Genomic DNA, 20311 nt, shown 5'->3' with positions numbered 1-20311 from the left:
TACCGAGAGTTTTCAGTTGCTCGTGACCCACACGCCGACACCCACAGCGAGTTCCGTGGTCCTCGGTGGTTTTACGATTGCCCCCGATATCCGGCAGCAAAGTTGTGGTGGTGCTCGACAATGTAACAGGTAGGAAGGTGGCGGTCAATCTCTGCTAGGCGGCGGCGACTGAAGATGCTACATATGGTGGTGGCGGCTGGAGTATAACAACTTAGGGTTGGGGTTGCATTATGAGAACGGGAGGGAAGGATGGTACCGGGTCTAATCCCGTGTCCATCCAAAGTTTAATTCATTTTTCCAATATTAGTCCTTCCCCACAATATTGTTTTCAATTTAAATCCAAAAACTTACACTTTAGCCCCTACCTCCATAAAGTCTTTCATAATAAGTCCATAATTTACCAAATCCACCCTAACTTCTGAAATCCTTTTCAAAATAGACCCTTAATTTACTAAACATCCCTCAACCTTCCAAAATCTTTACAAATTAATCTGGAAGTTACCTATTAACCCCCAACAATAGCGCCTTGCTAAATTATCCCGCATTTAGGGCCACTATTCGTTAATAAAATTTTCATCTATTTATTTATTTAACAAATAGGGTGTTACAGATCAGTTTCTTTTAGGATGAGACTCTAGTAGTCTTTAATGTTATCCTGGGGGAGGTATTGAGCAGAGCCAGTGGGACGATTTCATGGATTTACTGAAGCATTGTCGGATGCAGGATACTCCGGATAGATTTGGTTGGCTCAATGATGTGTCAAATGCTTTTTTGATTTCTTCAGCTCGTCCTATTATTGATTCTAGTTTTCTTGGTGTGAGTGGTACGGAGACCAGGTAGAATAACTGGGTTCCTATCAAAATTAACATTCTCATTTGGAGGATCGGACTTGGTAGCATCCCGACTATGGAGAGATTGTCTATTCAAGGGTTGGAGTTGCATTCGATTATGTGCCCGATTTGTCTTAATGTTGTGTAGACTATTGATCATCTTTTTGTAGGGTGCGGGGAGCTGAATGATATATGGAGTAGGATTGCTATTTGGTGGGGAGTACAACTTCCTGATCTTGTATTACATATCTTATCTCTTGGTCTGATTCTATTCAATTGTGTGATGGTCAACGAAAAGCTTTTGAAGCAGTGGTTTTTCTTTATTTTTGGAATGACTTCTCTTAGGAAATTCATTATTTTTGATGAGATTGTTGAGCAGGTTTTTTTTTAGATTTTCAATAGGTATAGTAAAGTTAAGATTAAATGATCTGATTCTTCTATTTTGTTGCAATACATTTTTCCAAACATCTTGCTAATTTTTTAATAAAATCTTCCGCCGTTCTAAAAAAATAACTTAAATAAAAATGTATGTTGAAAATATTTTTGATTTGATTTTAAACTTTGAAAGATGTTAAAGAATTTGACAAAGTTCATTATTTTAATCACTAAGACATTAATAAACAAATTAACTAATAAGCATTCTAATTGCATGACACTTGTCAATATGAGATTAAACATATTCTTTTATTAGAATAGAAATTTTATATTTTTATCCAAATACTTATCATTTACTTGCATCTCTTTGAACATTACCAATTATTTTATTTATTTTCCTTATAGATCCTAACTATTTGAGAATTTTCCAAATTCATTTCTCTTATGTTTAAATTAGTTTGGTTTCTACTTTCTATTACGTTATTTGTTATTTTTGGATCGGTCTACAATAGCCCGACCCACCACATGTAGCCCACTCGACTACAACATATTCGTTTTTTCCTTTTTTTAAATTCTTTTCACTTAAACGATATTCTATGTTCATTAGTTCATAACAAGCAATACTATTTCTGTTTAATTTGAGCATTTAGGTTATTTGTCAAGAATTTTAAAATGAGCACTCTTCTCAAAAAGATAAAACTCCATAGGTGATATTCACCTCATTCTTCCATCCACCTCTCATCTAGCTCTATCCTTGGCCTTTGCTATTGTGTCTTCTCATACATGGAATTACCGAAATGGTCCTCCATGAATTTCCGTTTTTAAACTTTCCAACTTTGTCATGTTTGTCTACTTATCTTTCTGCTAATAGTTGTGTCACTAAAACATGGGTTTGTTTGAGCGTATACACTATGATTTATCGACACCTCCTATTGTGAGAATGAGTGGATATACTTTTTTTGTAAACCTTCTACAAACCAATACAAATGCTAGATTCTTGGCTATAAAGCCTCACCTTATGCAACTTTTTTACATTGACATTAAGGCAAAACGTATGTATCAACTTAAATGTTTTGAACATTGCTCACACCTTCCGTCTCTAATTCAACTTGGGGCTCGGACTCACTAGGCTTCACGTTTTTAATCTTTGAAACACGGAAGATTGCTAGATTGGTGTCTCCTAAAAAAAGATCAATGATAATCTTTAACTAATAATCAAATATATATTATATAAAATACCCTCTTACAAAAAAGTTAATAAAAATTATAAACCATAAATCTTTTTTAGGAAGATTGTACCAAATGTAACGTATCTCCCAGGGGTGACAACTGATTGCACACCAGGCGTAAGCCTTTTTTCATCAATGAATGTACCGTTCGTGCTGCCCAAATCGGTCAACAATAGAGCACCACCCTTCTTCTGAAATCGGGCATGCATACCGGATACTACATAAGATACACAAACATTTATCAAAAATAGCAATGTACTTTCGAAAACTGTATTATAGCATCCTACTTTCATATCATTTTATTAAAGCATGGTTTTTTGAAAAACAAATTGTTATAAAGACATTATGGTTTAAAAAATCTACCCAATATAACGGTCAAAGTCAACTTTTATTTAGATGAAAATCATGAAATTGCTATAATTGTTGCTATTTCTTGAATTTAACCCAAGAAAGTATTTTGAATTTTGCCATAACTAATGATTACCTGTAGCAACCGGGATTACTATATCGGCTTTCTCAGGAACACGTCCAACAGTCACCTCCTTCTACCTCAAATCATGCCCGAAAACTTTAAAAGTCAGAAGTCGGATTTTCAGATAATGAGTCTAAAGAAACTACTTACGGATGAAATCTCGAATGAAGATGGCATAGCAACCTTAAACCCGATGTGGCTTGAATCTCCATCGCCTATTTGACGAAATTCACAAACCAAAATTTGATTTAAACAAGTATACTATAGCGTGGTAATTGAACATGAACAAGGGATAAAAATTACTCACCCACGGGTTCAAGAAGCCATGTATATTCATCATCGATTGGATTGGTTTGACCAGCTATTGAAGCGTTTATGGTAGCTCCGAACCTCTTCTGTGAAAACAATTTATCGTTGAAGTGATATTGCAATTTCGAAGAGGGTTGAGAAGAGAGGAAATTAGGTCTAAAATGGAAGAGCGATTGAGGAGATTGGGATTTTAATGAAGGGTTTTTCCAATTGAGAAATGAAATGGAGTGGGATGTGATCAAGGTTTCCATTTTCGCAGAAAGTTTGATGCAATTTTAGTCGAGAAATTTGGAGGGAATGTGAGATAGAAGTAACAAGACAATCAATAATGTGATTGAAAGCTTTTGGGGTAGTCTTCAGTCATGGTGGATGTGTGGCAGACATTTAATGATGTGATGACATGGATAATCCCAGAATCCAGATTGATAAATTGATTTTCTTTGTAGCTAAAAATCAAAAAAAGAAACAAGTTAATCGCGATTGAAGTTATTTAGAGGAAAAATCATAAAAATAATTATAACTGGGTGGAGGTTTTAACAACCTGGCCATTTTTTTCTAGCAATTGAATGATTGATCGTATATTTCACAACATTATCAATTGATCGACCATTTTTCTTCCTAGCAATTAGAAGTTGTTTTGCAATAATATCGTTACGGATTATCTGCCGGTATAAAGTACACTTTAACAATCTTTTAGTATCTTGAAATTAGGTTCCAAAATGGACACTGCAAATGTCCAAGATCATTTTGAAAGCACGTATATTTACCTATAAATTTCATAAATTCAATTTTTTTGGAATATCTTCATAAAAATCATTATATTGTTGTTTTATATTCGTATTCAATTAAGTTGAAAAACAGACAATTATATTAATTTTGACATTTCTACAGGATTAACAGGTCATTTCATTTTTAAATTTTATATTTTTGGTCCGAATTTTAAATTTAATTATAAATTTGGTTTAAAATTTATACTTTTAACCATTATATTTCAAATTTTTTGTTACAAATTCATCATAAATTTTGTTTTTTTTAATCTTTTTTGTGTTAAATTTTGTTTTTTTGCTTTATAAAATCATATTACAAAAAAACATATTTCACATAAAAAAAACCTTCTTTTTCTTTATAAAAATTTTACTTTTTAAATATTTTTGTATACAAAATATGAAATAAATATTTTTTGACGTGACATTAAAATCTACCCTAATTTTTTTTGTCACATATCATTCTCTCATTTAATTTGTCACATATCATTTTGCCATAATTTTGAGATATATTTATTTTCTATTTTTTTTTCATTTTTTTCATTTCCAATATATCATTAATTTAGTTTTCATAAGTTAAATCTATCACAATAACTATTAATTTCAAATTTCAAATTTTAAATTTCAATTTCAATTTCTAATAAACTTACAGTTTAAACCTTTGTATTTAACATTTTGTTATAATTAATATGTTTAATACACAGATCTAATAAATAAACACATAATTTTAATTAATTTATTTTTTGCATGTTTAATCTTCTAACCGTTTTCACTTATTTCAAATTTTAATTCAAGTAAATTTCTCATCTAATCATTCTCATTTAATATTTTGTTTTAATCAATCGTTATAAGAAAAAGATCTAATCATTCTCATTTAATATTTTGTTTTAATCAATCGTTATAAGAAAAAGGTTTTACAACTACTGTATTATATACCACTAGACCAACACTTCAACCCAACTATTTAGATACGTAAAACGAATGCTAAAACGTATAAACCTTTCTCAACTGAAAACTATCTGGTATACAGTATACATATCAACATCTACCACAACTTACATATATATATATATAAAAAAAACTCTACTTCCAAATTTCATCCAAAAATAAAAAGCACAAATAACCACCCTATCAATCTCAATTTCAACACCCAAAAAGAACCGCAAAATTCTCTCGACTTCATCTCAATGTACACGAGCAATCGAATTAGCCCAAAAGGCTCGGGACTCGGAGTTTTCTTTATTTTCAAATATTTATATACACTTGATGACGTCACAAATCACTTAAACCATCTGCAACAACTTCAAGCAGCCACTGGAGTTAGCGGCAATAACCATGTCCGATTTCTGCCGCCAGCAAACACTTGAAACAAACTGGTTGTTCGCGTGGTCGGTTTCTTTGCCGGAAACCGGATCGATTGACCCGAATTTATGGGCGGTGATTGGCATCGGAAGTGATCGGTAATAAGCAAACACCTGTGGCAAAAATGTAATTTTCTGAGCCCTAGATGGAGAGAGAAGGTAGACTGTGACACAGTAATTACTGTAAATTAGTACTTTATCTGAGAAAAACGAGTCCTTGTTTGACTTTATCGTTTTAAATTTAACTTGTATATGTTTTTTTTAATAGTTATATAAAATTAAAAATATATATATAAAGAATAAAACTAAAAGCTACCTCGTTTGTTTCTGAACCACATGCAATGTATCCATCAGCAACAGATAAACCGACAAAATTCTGTAGACATAGATTTTCATTGTTATTCGGATAATAATAAGTTTGATAACGATATTTTATGTGTTAACTATTTATGAAGGTAATTGAGTTAAAAAAAAAAACGAACTTTCTCATTTGTATGTCCTTTGAAAGTCATGATGCAAGCATCGCTCGATAAGCAACCGAATTTTGTTTTCTTGAGATCCCAAAGCTTTAGTGTGTTATCAGTGGATGCTGAAATTACGGTTTCGCCATCCAAAAACTTCACATAGCTAACAGCTCGATCATGTCCTCCCAATATACACAATGGAGTTGTAATATTCCGAAGATCATAACAATATGTTCGATAATCAGCAGACCCAAAACACACCAAATGAGACGAAAATGGAGAGAATTGTACACAACAAACATTCGCAATGTTTCGGATTGTTGATAAACTCTTCTTCTGTACAAGGGTAAAATCGTCATTTTTAAATTTTAAAATCTTGAAGACGATAAAGGAAAAAAGAAGAAGCTTACCTCGTTAATGCTCCAAATTTTGACATAACAATCGTCACTCCCGCTAGCTAACTTTGTGGGGTCCACTCGAGAAAAGTCAACTGACCATGCTCGTTTTTCATGCTCGATATGATGAGAAATTGTTTGACCAGTTCCTGCGTCCCATATCTGGAATCATAGAAAAATGGAAAGAAATTGAAGTAAGATGATATAAAATTATAAATTAATAATAAAATAAATGAAAGTGTAGAGAGTAGAAACCTTCACTGAGCCATCGTAATCTGTAGAAGCGAGATAATTCTTGATATAATTATTCCAACAAATGCAACTAACTTTTGATTTATTTACCATTTCAACCGCAGGATAATGAATATCAACCGAATCATCCAACAATAAATGAAAATCATAAACTTTAATCTTTTTAGAAACACCCGCAGTTGCAAAATAATCTTCATCTCTATCAAATCCAAGAGAGCATATAACGTTTGCGGAATTACTAAAATCACCTCCTCTTAAATTACCACGAACTTCAAATCTACTATACCTTGCATACTTGCATAAACCGTTGAAAAAGATTCCAAGTCGATCCAACGGTTTGTTATTTTCTTGATCGATCGTGTCCGTTGGATCGTTTTTGATGCTTGATCTTATGGAAAAGTATGCACTTTCGAGGTGGATTAGATTGGGTTTTAGTCTTGATTCATTAATTGGTGGTTTGTTGTTTTCTTGAATTGATTGTGTTCTTGACTCGATTTCTTTGATATCGGATTTTAAGTAGTTGATGTCTTTGATTAAATTTGTGGCTTGTTTTTGTTTTTGGTCTTTTAAAGATGTGAGAAAATGTAATAGTAATTCGGATTCGGTGTCTTCTTGAGCTATGGAGGATAATAAATCGGTTGTTGATGTTTCTTCTATTTCGCTTATGAGCTTGGATTTTAGAATATCCCTGTTAAATTGAAATCAACATATATAAGGGAAATCTTTTTTTCTTTTTTCTTTTTTCTTTTTTCTTTTTTTTTTTTAAAAAGTTGACAACCGAATTAATTTCATAATTACCTAGTGGGGGGTCGAGCTGAGGCTTCAGGGTGAAGTAGCCAAAGACAAAATCCTGCCTCCTTGGGATTTTCAGACAAGAATCTAGGAGGAAGAATCCTTTGTCTTAAATTCATCATTGCAATTGCATGTTCTCTAGAAGATTCAAAAGATCCAAGAATCTGGAACATGGAAAAAAGAATTATAAGATCATTTCAAAAGAAAATTTTATATAATCTCATGTTGTTATATTTCACACCTCAAATAGAAGAACACCCAAAGAGTACACGTTTGAAGACATCATGCAAGGCCTCTCTTTAACATCCTCGGGCCCCGCATACCACTGTTCTTCTAATAAATCGCCACCAAAAGAAGTCAACCCTGGTTGAGTTTGAGTTTGACCATGGTTAGAACCAGAACGATTTGGGAACTGTTGCCACATGCCAAAAGAGTTGAAATTTTCGCCATGTTTTCTTCTTTTCAAGAATTGATTAGATAAAAGAAGATCATCTCCTTTGGTTTCTGTTAATTCCTTCATGTACAAGACTTGATTTGAAGGTAGCAATTTGAAGAATGATGGTCTTAAAGCTTGTAAAGCTTCTCCTTGAGAGTGTGATGAATCCACTAAATCTAATATTTGTTTAAATATGTAAAGACTTTTCGATTTATCAACTTTATTCTTTCCCATTTTCAACCATTCTCTCAGATTTACACTTTCATCTTTGGGCTCGGGAATGACAGCTCGGGGATCGGTTTGACCATCTCGAGGTGGACCTCGGAAAATGACGCCTTTGCCCTTGAGTGTACTTTTCACGAAATACTCGGAGAATCCGGATTTAGAAAGAATCTTTGTTCGAATACTTGAAGTGGGTTGGTTTTCATCATGGGGTGAATTGTCATTTGTCTCGTTTTGATTTTGATTTTGAATTTGATTTTGGTTTTCTTGTTTGTTTTCAAGAAATCCTGGGAAGAAAATGGAGTCTGAATCTTCCCAAACATCAGGCTTTGAAGCACCAACTATTTCTAAATTCCCATGGTTGAAATTTCTTACGACTAATTCTTCAACAATACCCCTGGAATTATCATTGTTCTTTCCATCAATGATATTTGTAAACGTGTCAGGATTGTTTTCTTGAAAACTAATATCTTTAATTGGATTCACTACATTGGAACTTGTGGGATTTAGAGGGAAACCACTTTCTTTGCTTTGTAATCTTGCTCTATTGATGTCTTCAATTGCATTTGCTTCATTATCCATCACTTCATGAAGACACTTTAAGAAATTTCATCATCACTTCATGAAGACCCTTTAAGGAAGTTCATTGAGTTAGATAATAAAGCCAATTAGCCTAATTGTAGGATTATACTTTCATATTTACCAATTATAGCATCTTATTTTAAAGAATCTTTATAAGAAGAAAGTGGAATTACAATATTGTAATAGAAAGAAATGAAAGTAGGATGCTATAATACACAAATATATGAAAGTAAATTGTTGTTTCTTGTATTTAGCCCTTCCACAAAAATATCAGGAAAAGAAATTAAAGCACAATGATGTAGTTGTGTAGATTCTTCAAAGTACAATGTAGTAATAAGAAGAAAACAGAAGTACCAATGTGAATCTTTGTAGAGTCAGCATCAACAGTCAACACAAGCACTTCACCACATGATCGAATATCACCTAAGGTTTCAATTGTCAAAAATCAGGGAAAATGATGCATACGAATGTGTTTATTTGATGAAGCAGTGTGTGGACCAAATGCAAATCTAGGGCATGTGCAATCTGAACATTTTCATGAATTTCGGTGCCCTAATTGCAAAAGCCAATAAAAAAACCTAAATTCTCGATCATAAAACTTATCAAATCGAACAAAATTGCATACCCAATTGGGAGTAGACAAATAAGGCACGATTTCCCAAAATATTTTCAGAAACCAGGACGAAATAAAACAAAATCAACTGTCATCTTCCGATTCGCTGTGTCAATTCCTTTCGAAGCTACTTCAGTACACAAAACATATATTCAAATAACAAATAACTTAATTCGAAGTTCCTGTATTGAACACCTATTTTTAGTCAAAACAATTCAACTCATTTACCCCAAAATTCAACTCGTGAGACCGTTCTACTATCGTGAACTTCAAATTGAGCTTAATCCCGATCCAATTAGAACCCATAAAGTTAAAACTTTAACAAAATGTATAGGAATAGTAGTTACAATCAAAATATAACCAATGCAATTAACTCAAAATCAATCGAACTTGATCTGGATGTGATTAGTTGATACCTTTATTGACCCAGGGAAGAAATCGAGCAAGAATGTGCTGAATTAAAAAGGGGAAACGAGTATAAAAGTGGGTGAATTTCTAACGGATGGAGAAAACAAAACCCCTGGAGAGAAAAGGTGAAATTTTACGGTACTTTTCAACTGTGAAGCGGCAAAGATATATCTCTGCCACTCGATTGCTTCTTCCAAGATTTTTCTTTTTAAGTTTCTGAAGAACGAACATAACTTTTAGAGAAAATTACAGAAATGGTACTCACAGTTTGACTACATTTACGGTTTTAGTCCAAAATTTAAGAACACAATATGAACAGTCCTTGTAGTTGACTGATAAATCTAACTATGAAATTGTTATATTGTAAATGTAACAGTTTTATTCTCAAAACAAATCAATACAACCTCTAACTAAAATTACCAAATTAAAAAAAAAATGTTTTAATTACAGGGAACAAATAAACAAAAACATTGTCTATAATTTTTACTTTCCTTCCATAATTGTTACCAAAAACAACCTTATACTTGTAAGTTGTGACTACTGTCTTTTTTTCTTTATCATCATCACTTCCTCTGCCCTTAATTTTTTTTTTCTTTCTCACCCTCGAACAACCTATCGCCATTGTTGTCCATCTCTTTCATTATCTTCTCACCGCCCATCTCCCAACGCATGTCACAAAACTAAAGCCCACCACCGGTTACCATACACTATTTCTCCACTCTAACAAACCTAACACCGATTCAAATTGAAGTTGAGTTCCATAACACCATTGTGCTAAGACCAAAATTGGACTTGAATTCAATATCACAATTGCCTCAAGATTATTCATAAGGTTACCATTTATGTTTGATTCCACCAAAGTTAAAACACATTCTCACACTTTCCCACAACCAAAACCGAAGTTAAATTGAAGACCACCATCACCTCACGATTTATCCTTATGGTTGATTTAATTTTTTAATTGTTATATTCATATAGATTTAGACAATAGTCATAAGGACGCGGCCGGCAATGGTTGGTTGGTTCCTTTAATACTTACAATGATTAATATCATCAATAAATATTATAAATAACAAAATGAGGGATATATTGGTAAATTTATATGCATTTACAAGAGTAAAACATATATATATATATATATATATATATATATATATATATATATATATATATATATATATATATATATATATATATATATATAAAAGATTTGAAAACCATCAAAATACAACCTATCAACCAAAAGTTTGATTGAAAATATAAATTTGATTAAATCATAAGGATGATTTCTTTGGAAATGTTTTCGTTTATCAAAAATAGTCCTTGTGTTGTTACTCGAATTGCATTCTTCTTCCTTTTCTTTAAAGCTTTATTAATAATAATTCAACTAAATTACAAAATCGTTCATGTGGGACAGTATAATCTATGGATATTCTCGATATTCATTTTTTGTTTTCGTTTCCATTCATAAAATAAAATGTTTTGTTATATTACTTATGTATGGACAATTTCACTTTATAATCTATCATTAAATCAACTAAATACCAGTTTTAGGATAGTATCCTTCAACTTCTTCAAGCACTTTAGAATCAAAACCATTTACATAATCAAATTTAACCACCACCACCCCCCCCCCCCCCCCCCCCCAAAAAAAAAAAAAAAAAAAAAAAAAAAAAAAGCTAAAAAAGAAAATAAAGGTTCGACTTGTAGGTGGTTTGCTTGACTTTGGTTTTGTAATTAAGTTTGATATTAACATGTTTAAAAAAGAATTTGAAGCAGACAACATTATAGTAGTTATTTTCATGGAATTATAGTTGGAACTTTAAGTCAAACGGGGTAAATAAACTAACACGACAAATTTTATTTTATGTTTGAAAATAATAACAAAAATTATAGCATAATTCCATTTTACTATGTAAGTTGGTCCTTCAAATTACTAAGGGGTGGTTGTACAAAGTAGTTCAGAAATAGAAGTATCAATGGAGGAGGTGGGGAGTTATGTGAATAATGATTGTGGTTGACTGGTTGTAGGTTTAGGTGTAGCACCTATCTCGTTGGTCCTCAATTTGGGTCCTCCAAAAACTAGCTCAATATGTGTTTCAATTGTGACCGCGAACGATCATAGTTTGTAAACTCCATATTTAAAAAATATTCTAGCATTTCTAATGAAAATTCAACAAACCTTTATATAAACTAGACAAATTCTTAATGTAATCAGTGTATATAAACAACCCAAAGATAGGTTCAGGACCACTAAGATATTACAATGCAACTACCATAGGTGTTACTAACAAATAGATTATCTCTGCTGACTTCTATCCAAAACAACATACATAACTTCTATACTCTCCTAATCCTCTTATCTAAAGATAACATGAATACACACACTCGTCTAATAACAAGATATTAGAAATTGGGTACGGTTTATAGTGGAGATCTGGATACCCCTTGGATTGTGTAAATATTTTTCGAACTGATATTTCTACTCTGTGTTTGTGTTACAATAAACTCAGCCTAGGATAATCCCAATGGGATACTTACGAATTTATGCACAAAAAACGTAAGTTAAAATGATAGAAGATTTTGTGTTCATATAAATTTAAAAAATAATAATAATAATAATAATAATTAAAAAAAGAAAAAAAAACGTTTTTATAGAAACGAGATTTAGGGTTTCGTTTTTAGGGTTGGGGCCGTCATGGGTTTCTTTGGAAACAAATCAAGGAAATCCGGAATTAATGATGAAATCAATGGTTTCCAAAACTGAAGATCTTAGTTAGTTTTATCATAATCGCCCTCAAGTATTTGATTTTTCCACTGTGTACCCACTTAGACCGCGCTAGGGGCGCTGCCCTAGACCTCGCCAAAGAGGTATTGCACCTTTTGAAACCTCGGGCTCCCGCCTTGTTGATGAACCGGCTTCTAATTCGATCTTATACATCTATGCACTCCGCACATACCCAAACATATATTATAGTACAAATTACGAAGCTCCTTAGCTCACATGTAAGTTCCAATCATACAAAATGACATGATGACACTTTAATTTATGTTAATTTCAACATAGTTGTTACAAATTATTTAAGTATTACTTATGTAACAATTTTGTAAAAGAAAAATAACAAAAAATATTAATTGATTCAAAGACAAAATATTAAAAAATTTTGTTTTTTTTATAATACGACCAGTATCCATTACTATACAATGTTTAATATATACAAAAAAATATAATATGATGATATTTTATATAATAAAGTTTGACTTAAAATATGTTTATTTTGTTGGAAAAAGGATAATGAAATCCTAAAGTGTTTAAAAAAGATATGGTTTTATCCGAACATCACTTCTCGGTTAGTTATAATCATAAGTTTTCAAGATTTTTACCATTGAAACCATTTAACAAGTTTAGTGCCCTCTAGTTGATTATCATGCCATATTAACTATTTTCTTGACTTAATAATTGACATGTGTTGTCATGCCAGCTTCTTATCTCTTCACAATCAAACCTCCATTCTCACCATTTACAGTCAAACCATCATTCTCATAACGTTAATATAAATGGGTCCCTCTCCTTCCTCGTCACCACCACAACAACAACACCACTCTATCTCAATCTCAAATCAAAATAAAATCCTATAAAACAAGTTTGATCCATATTAAATCCTAACCTCAAATCAAAACCAAATAGTAGAAAACACCACATGATGCTCAAATCAAATGTTGAATTTAAAACCTTAAACATAATGGAAGAAGGGAAAAAGGCGGGTTTGTTTGATTTCATCCTCTCTCATTGGAGATCAAAACCTTAAACCACCACTGACAACCACCACCACTGCTATCTACCAACATCCCTATTAGATATGATGGAGCAATTTGCTTTCATTATCTTTCATCGTGTTAGAAACAAAAGGTATATAACACAAAAAAATACCTGAATGCTTCTTCTTATAACTCAAGAAACTATCTCAAAACTTGGGTTACAATATGCAATCTAGAAACTATTAATCAACTATAGTCTAGTCGATACATTGCCTCTATTTATAGTGATCCTAATCCTTTTTCTACAAGGAAACTTGACTCACAATATAACTCTTAATCTCCTACTCGAAATAGAGTTGTCTAGTTACCCCTTATACACCGACTTGTGTATAAGGATAATCCTAGAAATTACACAATATTCACTCTTCCTAATTTATGATTAGCAATTAAGAGATCCTTTACACCTAACAACTGTTGGATAAGGTGTCTAAGTCCAGAACTATTTCTGGTAAATACTTGACCCGACCCGGCATGGTCCATTTGGGTTGCATGGCACCATGCAATTGGATAAACTAAATGAGAGAAATAACACATATGGTTTATTAATATATTATAAGTTTTAATATATTAATAATATTATTTAATTAGTTTGATCAAGAATTAATTTAGAATTAATTAAGTGATCAAAAGACAACTAATTAAATGTATGGATTGATTATGTAAATCATCCATAACTTATATAGTGGGCTAAGAGGCTCCATGGATAATCAAGATGGGTTATACCCATTGGATAGTCCATAGAGGCTCTATGGGAGTTACAAACCCATGGGTCATGGAAATGAAGAGTCATGACACATTAGGGTGTAACCCTAGATGTGTCAACACTATATAAAGCTCATGTGTTCTCCCCAAAATCGGTTAGACAAAAAAAAACAATAGGGCTAGAGCCGATTTTGAGTGTTATACATTCTCTCCAAGTTTACTCCATAGCATTTGGTGTTGTGTGAAGCATTTAAGGCATCACACTTGGGGTGCTAGGCTCACAAGGTTTCAAGGAACACCCACAAAAACAAGGTATGTAATTCTATCTATTTTTTAAGTTAAAATTGTTCCCCATGTATGCTAGATAGGATCATAGCCTTGGAAATCAACTTTGCATGATAATTTGACAAACATAGATCCAAGGTTATTAGGGTTGCATGTACACTTAGGAAGTGTTAGAATGCTCAAAACCCATCAGTGGTATCAAAGCCTAGGCTTGCTTGTTTGATTTTTGTGCAAACTGCTTGAAAAAATTGAGTTTTCTGCTTTCTGCCCGTATGAACTCGCCGAGTCCATGGGGGGACTCAACGAGTCCATGACCAAATGCAAGCTACTCGTCGAGTCAGTTCATGCACTCGACGAGTAGAAGCTGCAGTTTCAGAATTTCGATTTTAGTTGCTGGAAATGGACTAGAAACATTACCCTAAATTGTTTTGGTTTGTGTAAACATGTTTTAGATGGTGTAATGTTTATGCTAATCCATTTACAACAACAAGTTATCAAAATTACAAGTTTTTAAGTGTAATTTTTGATTCATGAAAGTATTCATATTCATGTTCTTGATCTTATGATGTTTAGATGATCATAGGAATTATTTGTAACCTATGTGGTAGATTAATTCATGATCTTTATGTGTTTTAATGGAGTCCATAATTTGTCCTCAAGTTATGGAAAACCAAAAGTCACTTTGCTTAAAAACCATTAAAAGAACTCATGGGTTATAAAATGAAGAGTCTTCATTTTTTAAATACCCTAATAAACTCATAAGTTATAAGAAATGAAAAGTTTTGAAAGTTTACAAAACTTACCCTCAAGTTTTGGAACAAGTAAAGTCTTGATTAAAAACTTTAGTTCCAACCCTTAGAATTTTAAAAAAAAAATAAAATTCAACCCTTATACTTATAGTATTATGATTTAATAATTATATATATATATATATATATATATATATATATATATATATATATATATATATATATATATATATATATATATATATATATATGTATATGTATAAGAACAAAGTCATCTTACCGCTAGTACGCCTCATTCACGAAGTCGGTCTATAAGGTGGGTATAAGGTTGTTGCCTATAAAATGGCAACTTAATGGGTGTCTACTCTCACCCACCGCTTGCTTGACTGGTGGAGGGTCGTTAGCCGAACGGGTAAGACAAGGACTTATAAATTATCATTAAAAGTATAATGATTATTATAAAGTAACTAAATGTTTTATAAATTCCCAATCTTAGTTACTTTAGGAAAAATGTGAATAAGGTGCTAATCCATGAAATTACACTTTGCACCTTGTTTAAGTCGTTGGTGGAGCGTGTTTGGTTTACCGGCACACTAACTTGGACTTAACAAGGAAGGCAAAGGGTGACTTAAGGTTTTTCATGAGGTTGGAAGGAGCGTGTGTGGTTTACCGGCACAACAATTAAGTGAAAAACATTAAGGGTACCAAGTAATTTGCATGGTTACTTCACACCTTGTTTTGTGATCCTCGGTATCCCAGTCACAAAACATGAAGGGCACACTCGAGATTGAAACATGTCATTGAAAAGTTCAATGAATCTCAAAGAATCTAGGAATTTCTAAAAGCCAAATAAAACCTAATAATTTATATTTCGTTTTCATGGTGGAAATTGGTGAATCGTCAGTCACCTACCTTTCAAATATGTTATAACTTAGATTACGACATCCCTCTTCTAGGTTATAATATATTGTGATTGTATCCTAGCCTTAATACTACATTTGGGTGCTTTTTAAGGACTATCCCTATATCTAAACTAAACTTACTTTCTTCCTTTCAGATGTCTTCCAACAATGTTACTCCTGGCTCAATGAAACATCCAAAAATACGACCAAAAATTTTTGTTTAACAATTACTAAAAATACTAAGATATTATCATAAAATAAAACTCATACGTCACTATCTCAAAACAGTAGCAAAGTGTTATGTAGAACTGTATCAAAACTGTATCAAATCACATTTATGAAAAACTAAAACATCTCCCAGGACAACTGAAACTGTGGTGTATGCGATGCCATCAACCCGAGCTCTTCCCTTTGCTTGCGGAAGTACCTGAAACCAAAACTTAAATTGTAAGCACGAAGCTTAGTGAGCTCCCCCAAACTACCACATACCATACAATACATATAAACACATACTGGGCCTTGCCCACTACATCGGATCGAAGTCCGGAAACTGCATCGGACCGAAGTCCGGAACTAACCAGGGCCTTGCCCTCTGCATCGGACCGAAGTCTGGAACTACAGAGGCATTGCCTCTTGCATCGGACCGAAATCCGGAACTAACTGCATCGGACCGAAGTCCGGAACTGACTGCATCGGACTGAAGTCCGGAACTGACTGCATCGGACAGAAGTCTGGAACTACTAAACATAGCATAACATAAACATATCAACTAGCATGAACACATAAACTGCATACTGCATCGGGCTGTAACCCGGAACACATAACACATAAATCCTGTCTGAGCCACGAAGGCATCAAACATACTAAAATTTGCATCAGACCGAAGTCCGAAAACTACTACTAGCTAATCGGCCCAACATTGTGGCCTTAGACCCGTTCGTACTGGAAGGAAACTCACCTCGTGATCTGGCTGCTGAGTGTATGGCTCTGGAAGCTATCTGCTGCAGCTCCGAAATCTCCCCGGCTACAATTCCACAAATACACTCAATCAAATACTAATAAGTGCATTGGAGTAAAATGACTCTTTTACCCCTGGCTAAAGTCAACTCTCCTGGTCAAAGTCAACTTACAGTTGACCTGACTCGCCGAGTTGGGCCGCCAACTCGCCGAGTCCCTACTCTCATTTCTCAACCCTGCTCGCTGCTACTCGTCGAGTATGGCATAAACTCGACGATTTCCCATTCGATTCTAAAACTCAGGCTATCTGCATCCAACTCGCCGAGTTGTATGAACAACTCGACGAGTTGTTCTTGAATCTAAGAAGATTGTCTTAGACTCGCCGAGTTGTATGAACAACTCGTCGAGTCCCTCCATTACTGAGTCTAACCTCAGACTCACTGAGTCCATTCTACTACTCACTGGTCCCCACTAGGAATCACTCAAAGGGGAAGGATCGGGAACTCGCGACTCGACTCGCCGAGTCCAAAGAACGACTCGCTTAGTCACATGCATGCAGTTACTAAAAACTCGATTATGCTCAAAACCACTGCATACAATTTATAGATCTAAATTCCTAAGGCTGGTTTACCACGTAAAGTTTCCAACTTTACGTGTACATATGCATGAAAAGGATATAAAGGTTAAAAAGGCACTTGGAAGAGTAGATCTAGGGCTATCATGCAAGATGGCTCCATAAAGGTGATAGATCTACGTTTTTGGAACTGAAACATGGCTAGATCCGAAGGCTAATCAATCTAATATGATTTCTCTACTATGAATAAGCTAAGGAATGGATAAAATGGGCTAAATATGCTTATAAAGGAGAATCAATCATAGAAACAGAAGGAATCCGATTATTACCTCAATAAACTCTGAAATTGGTGCAAGACCTTGGATCTTCTTCTTCTCCTTTGGATCTAGCCTCCTTCTTCTCTTCAAAACTTCAAGATTCACACAAGAAATGCTCAAATACTCAAGGGAATGGTTAGGGTTTGCTAAATGATGCTTTGAGGGTGAAGGAGATAAGTTTGGGGCTCATATGATGGTTTAAATAGGGTGCAAACCCGGGGATTTAGGGTTTCTACCTGGCAGGCGAACTCGCCGAGTCCCAAATATGGACTCGCCGAGTCGCCAATCTAAACCCTGCTCAAGATCTCGTCTCTACTCGACGAGTCGGGCAATAGACTCGCCGAGTCCCTCTGCAAACTTCTAAATAAATAATATAAAAACAACATACCATAGACGGTTCGTTACACTCAAACCCTACTGGCTCCTTCTCTCTCATGAACCTTTGTGGGAGAGTCATCTTTGATGGATCCAACTTTACTAACTGGATCAGAAACATCAGGATGGTCACTCGTTACGAGAACAAGGAATATGTTCTTGATAAGGAGCTCAAGCTGTCTGAGCCAACCACTACTCCTGAGGAGTTTGCTGAATATGAGGCACATGAAAGAGATGCTACCAAAGTGGCATGCATCATGATGGCCACCATGACAGCCGAGCTCCAAAAGTCCTATGAGGACTACTATCCTTTTGAGATGCACCAAGATTTGATGGACTGCTACCATCAGAGTGCTCGTCAAGAGCGATATGAAATCATCTCCTCTATGATCATAACCCGTATGAAAGATGGTGAACCCATCACAAACCACATGAAGAAAATGCAAAGGTATGTGGATAGATTAATGAAGTTGAATGTGAACTTCCCTGAGGAGTTAGCAATAGATATTATTTTTCACTCCTTACCTTCGTGTTATGATCAATTCTGCATGACATACCACATGAATAAGGAGGAAGTTACACTTAGCAAACTTCAGGGACTCCTAAAGATCGCAGAATAAGGTCTTAAAGGAAAATTGGTTGTGACCATTCCTGCTACTACTCCAAACTCAGCACTTGTCCTGGCAATCGGGAAAGGTAGAGGTAAGAAGAGAAAGAACCCTTCGAAGGATACCAAGGGTAAGACCCTTGATGGCTCCTCTTCTAGCAGAACCAAGAAAGGTTTCGTTATACCTTCTTCTGATCCCAAAGAGGCTGAATGCTTCTACTGCCACGAAAAGGCGCACTGGAAGCGTAACTACCCAAAGTACCAGCAAGACGTAAAGGATGGGAAGGTTAAACCCAACCATGCAGGTACTTACACTATCTCATCTAGTAATTCACTCTATTCTAACTCTTGGGTCCTTGATACCGGTTGCGGTATTCATATTTGTTCTGAATTGCAGGGACTAAGAAGAAGTGAGAATGTGGAGCATGATCATGGCGAATGGGAAAGTTTCACCTGTCACCAAGATTGGAGTTTATACTTTATTACTTAGTAGTGGATGTACTTTAGATTCGAATAAATGTTTTTATTCGCCAAAAATGGAAAGAAATGTTATTTCCTTTCATGCTTTGTATAAACAAGGTTTTACCTTTTCTTTTGATAATGAAACTAGTGGAATAAATGCTTTCTTTAATAATGTTTTTTATTTTAAAGCATTACCTTGTGATGGTGTGTATGAAGTTGTGTCTGATGTAGATAACTTAGGAAATAATGTATTGTGTATTGATTCTACTAATAATAATAATTTGGATAAAGCATCACTATGGCATTGTCGTCTTGGACATGTAAGCAAGAAACGCATAGGCCAACTCCAAAAGGATGGAGTCTTGGAGTCATTTGAGCTAAAGTCAGATGATAGTTGCGAATCGTGCTTACTTGGGAAAATGACAAAGTCACCCTTCACTGGTTCTTGTGAGAGGGGTGAAGGTTTGTTGGACCTTATACACACGGATGTGTGTGGACCCTTCAAACATGCCACAAGGGATGCTAATCGTTATTATGTGACTTTTACAAATGATTATAGTAGATATGGATATGTCTACTTAATCAAGCATAAGTCAGAGACTTTTGAAAGGTTTAAAGAGTTTAAACAAGAAGTCGAGAATCAATTGGGTAGGAACATTAAGATGCTTCGATCCGATCGTGGTGGTGAGTATCTTAGTACTGAGTTCCTTGACTATCTAAGGGAATGTGGGATTGTCTCACAATTGACACCTCCTAGGACACCACAGTTGAATGGTGTAGCTGAGAGGCGTAATCGAACTTTGTTGGACATGGTTCATTCCATGATGAGTCGAGCTACGCTACCAATCTCATTTTGGAGGTATGCCTTAGAGACTACCACCCATATCCTTAATCTGGTCCCTACAAAGAAGGCTGCCAAAACACCTCACGAGATGTGGACTGGAAAAGTTCCTAATCTAGCCCACATCAAGGTTTGGGGTTGCGAGGCTTTCGTGAGACGCGAGACTCATGACAAGCTTGAACCTCGAAGCGAGAAGTGTATTTTCATCGGCTACCCA

General features: G+C 34.4%; 2 protein-coding genes across 4 annotated transcripts; both read right to left on the bottom strand.

The window, feature by feature from the left end:
- Positions 1–2137: 2137 nt before the first annotated feature.
- Positions 2138–3558, bottom strand: LOC145003353 (SMAD/FHA domain-containing protein). Its single transcript, XM_078962478.1, has 5 exons — positions 3214–3558; positions 3057–3121; positions 2919–2979; positions 2505–2651; positions 2138–2385 (listed from the first exon to the last, which is right to left on the bottom strand). The coding sequence occupies exons 1-5, from the start codon at positions 3464–3466 to the stop codon at positions 2270–2272; spliced, it is 642 nt and encodes a 213-aa protein (XP_078818604.1). The 5' UTR covers positions 3467–3558; the 3' UTR covers positions 2138–2269.
- A 1403-nt stretch (positions 3559–4961) lies between these two features.
- LOC145000339 (protein SPA1-RELATED 2-like) lies at positions 4962–9696 on the bottom strand. 3 transcript variants are annotated; one of them, XM_078959544.1, is made up of 9 exons: positions 9513–9696; positions 8838–8906; positions 7485–8532; positions 7250–7407; positions 6455–7139; positions 6215–6361; positions 5823–6140; positions 5657–5716; positions 4962–5504 (listed from the first exon to the last, which is right to left on the bottom strand). In XM_078959544.1, the coding sequence occupies exons 3-9, from the start codon at positions 8481–8483 to the stop codon at positions 5283–5285; spliced, it is 2589 nt and encodes an 862-aa protein (XP_078815670.1). In that variant the 5' UTR covers positions 8484–8532; positions 8838–8906; positions 9513–9696; the 3' UTR covers positions 4962–5282. The 3 variants fall into 3 exon arrangements, with proteins under 3 accessions (XP_078815670.1, XP_078815672.1, XP_078815671.1); XM_078959546.1 differs by having other exon boundaries at positions 4962–5454; XM_078959545.1 differs by lacking the exon at positions 9513–9696 and adding an exon at positions 9109–9479.
- Positions 9697–20311: the final 10615 nt, after the last annotated feature.

Source organism: Lactuca saligna, chromosome 6 (genome assembly GCF_052625555.1).
Source record: "Lactuca saligna cultivar CGN05327 chromosome 6, ASM5262555v1, whole genome shotgun sequence".
NCBI lineage: Eukaryota > Viridiplantae > Streptophyta > Magnoliopsida > Asterales > Asteraceae > Lactuca > Lactuca saligna.
The sequence above is the reverse complement of the archived record's forward strand: the minus strand, read 5'-3'. Positions and strand labels throughout refer to the sequence as shown.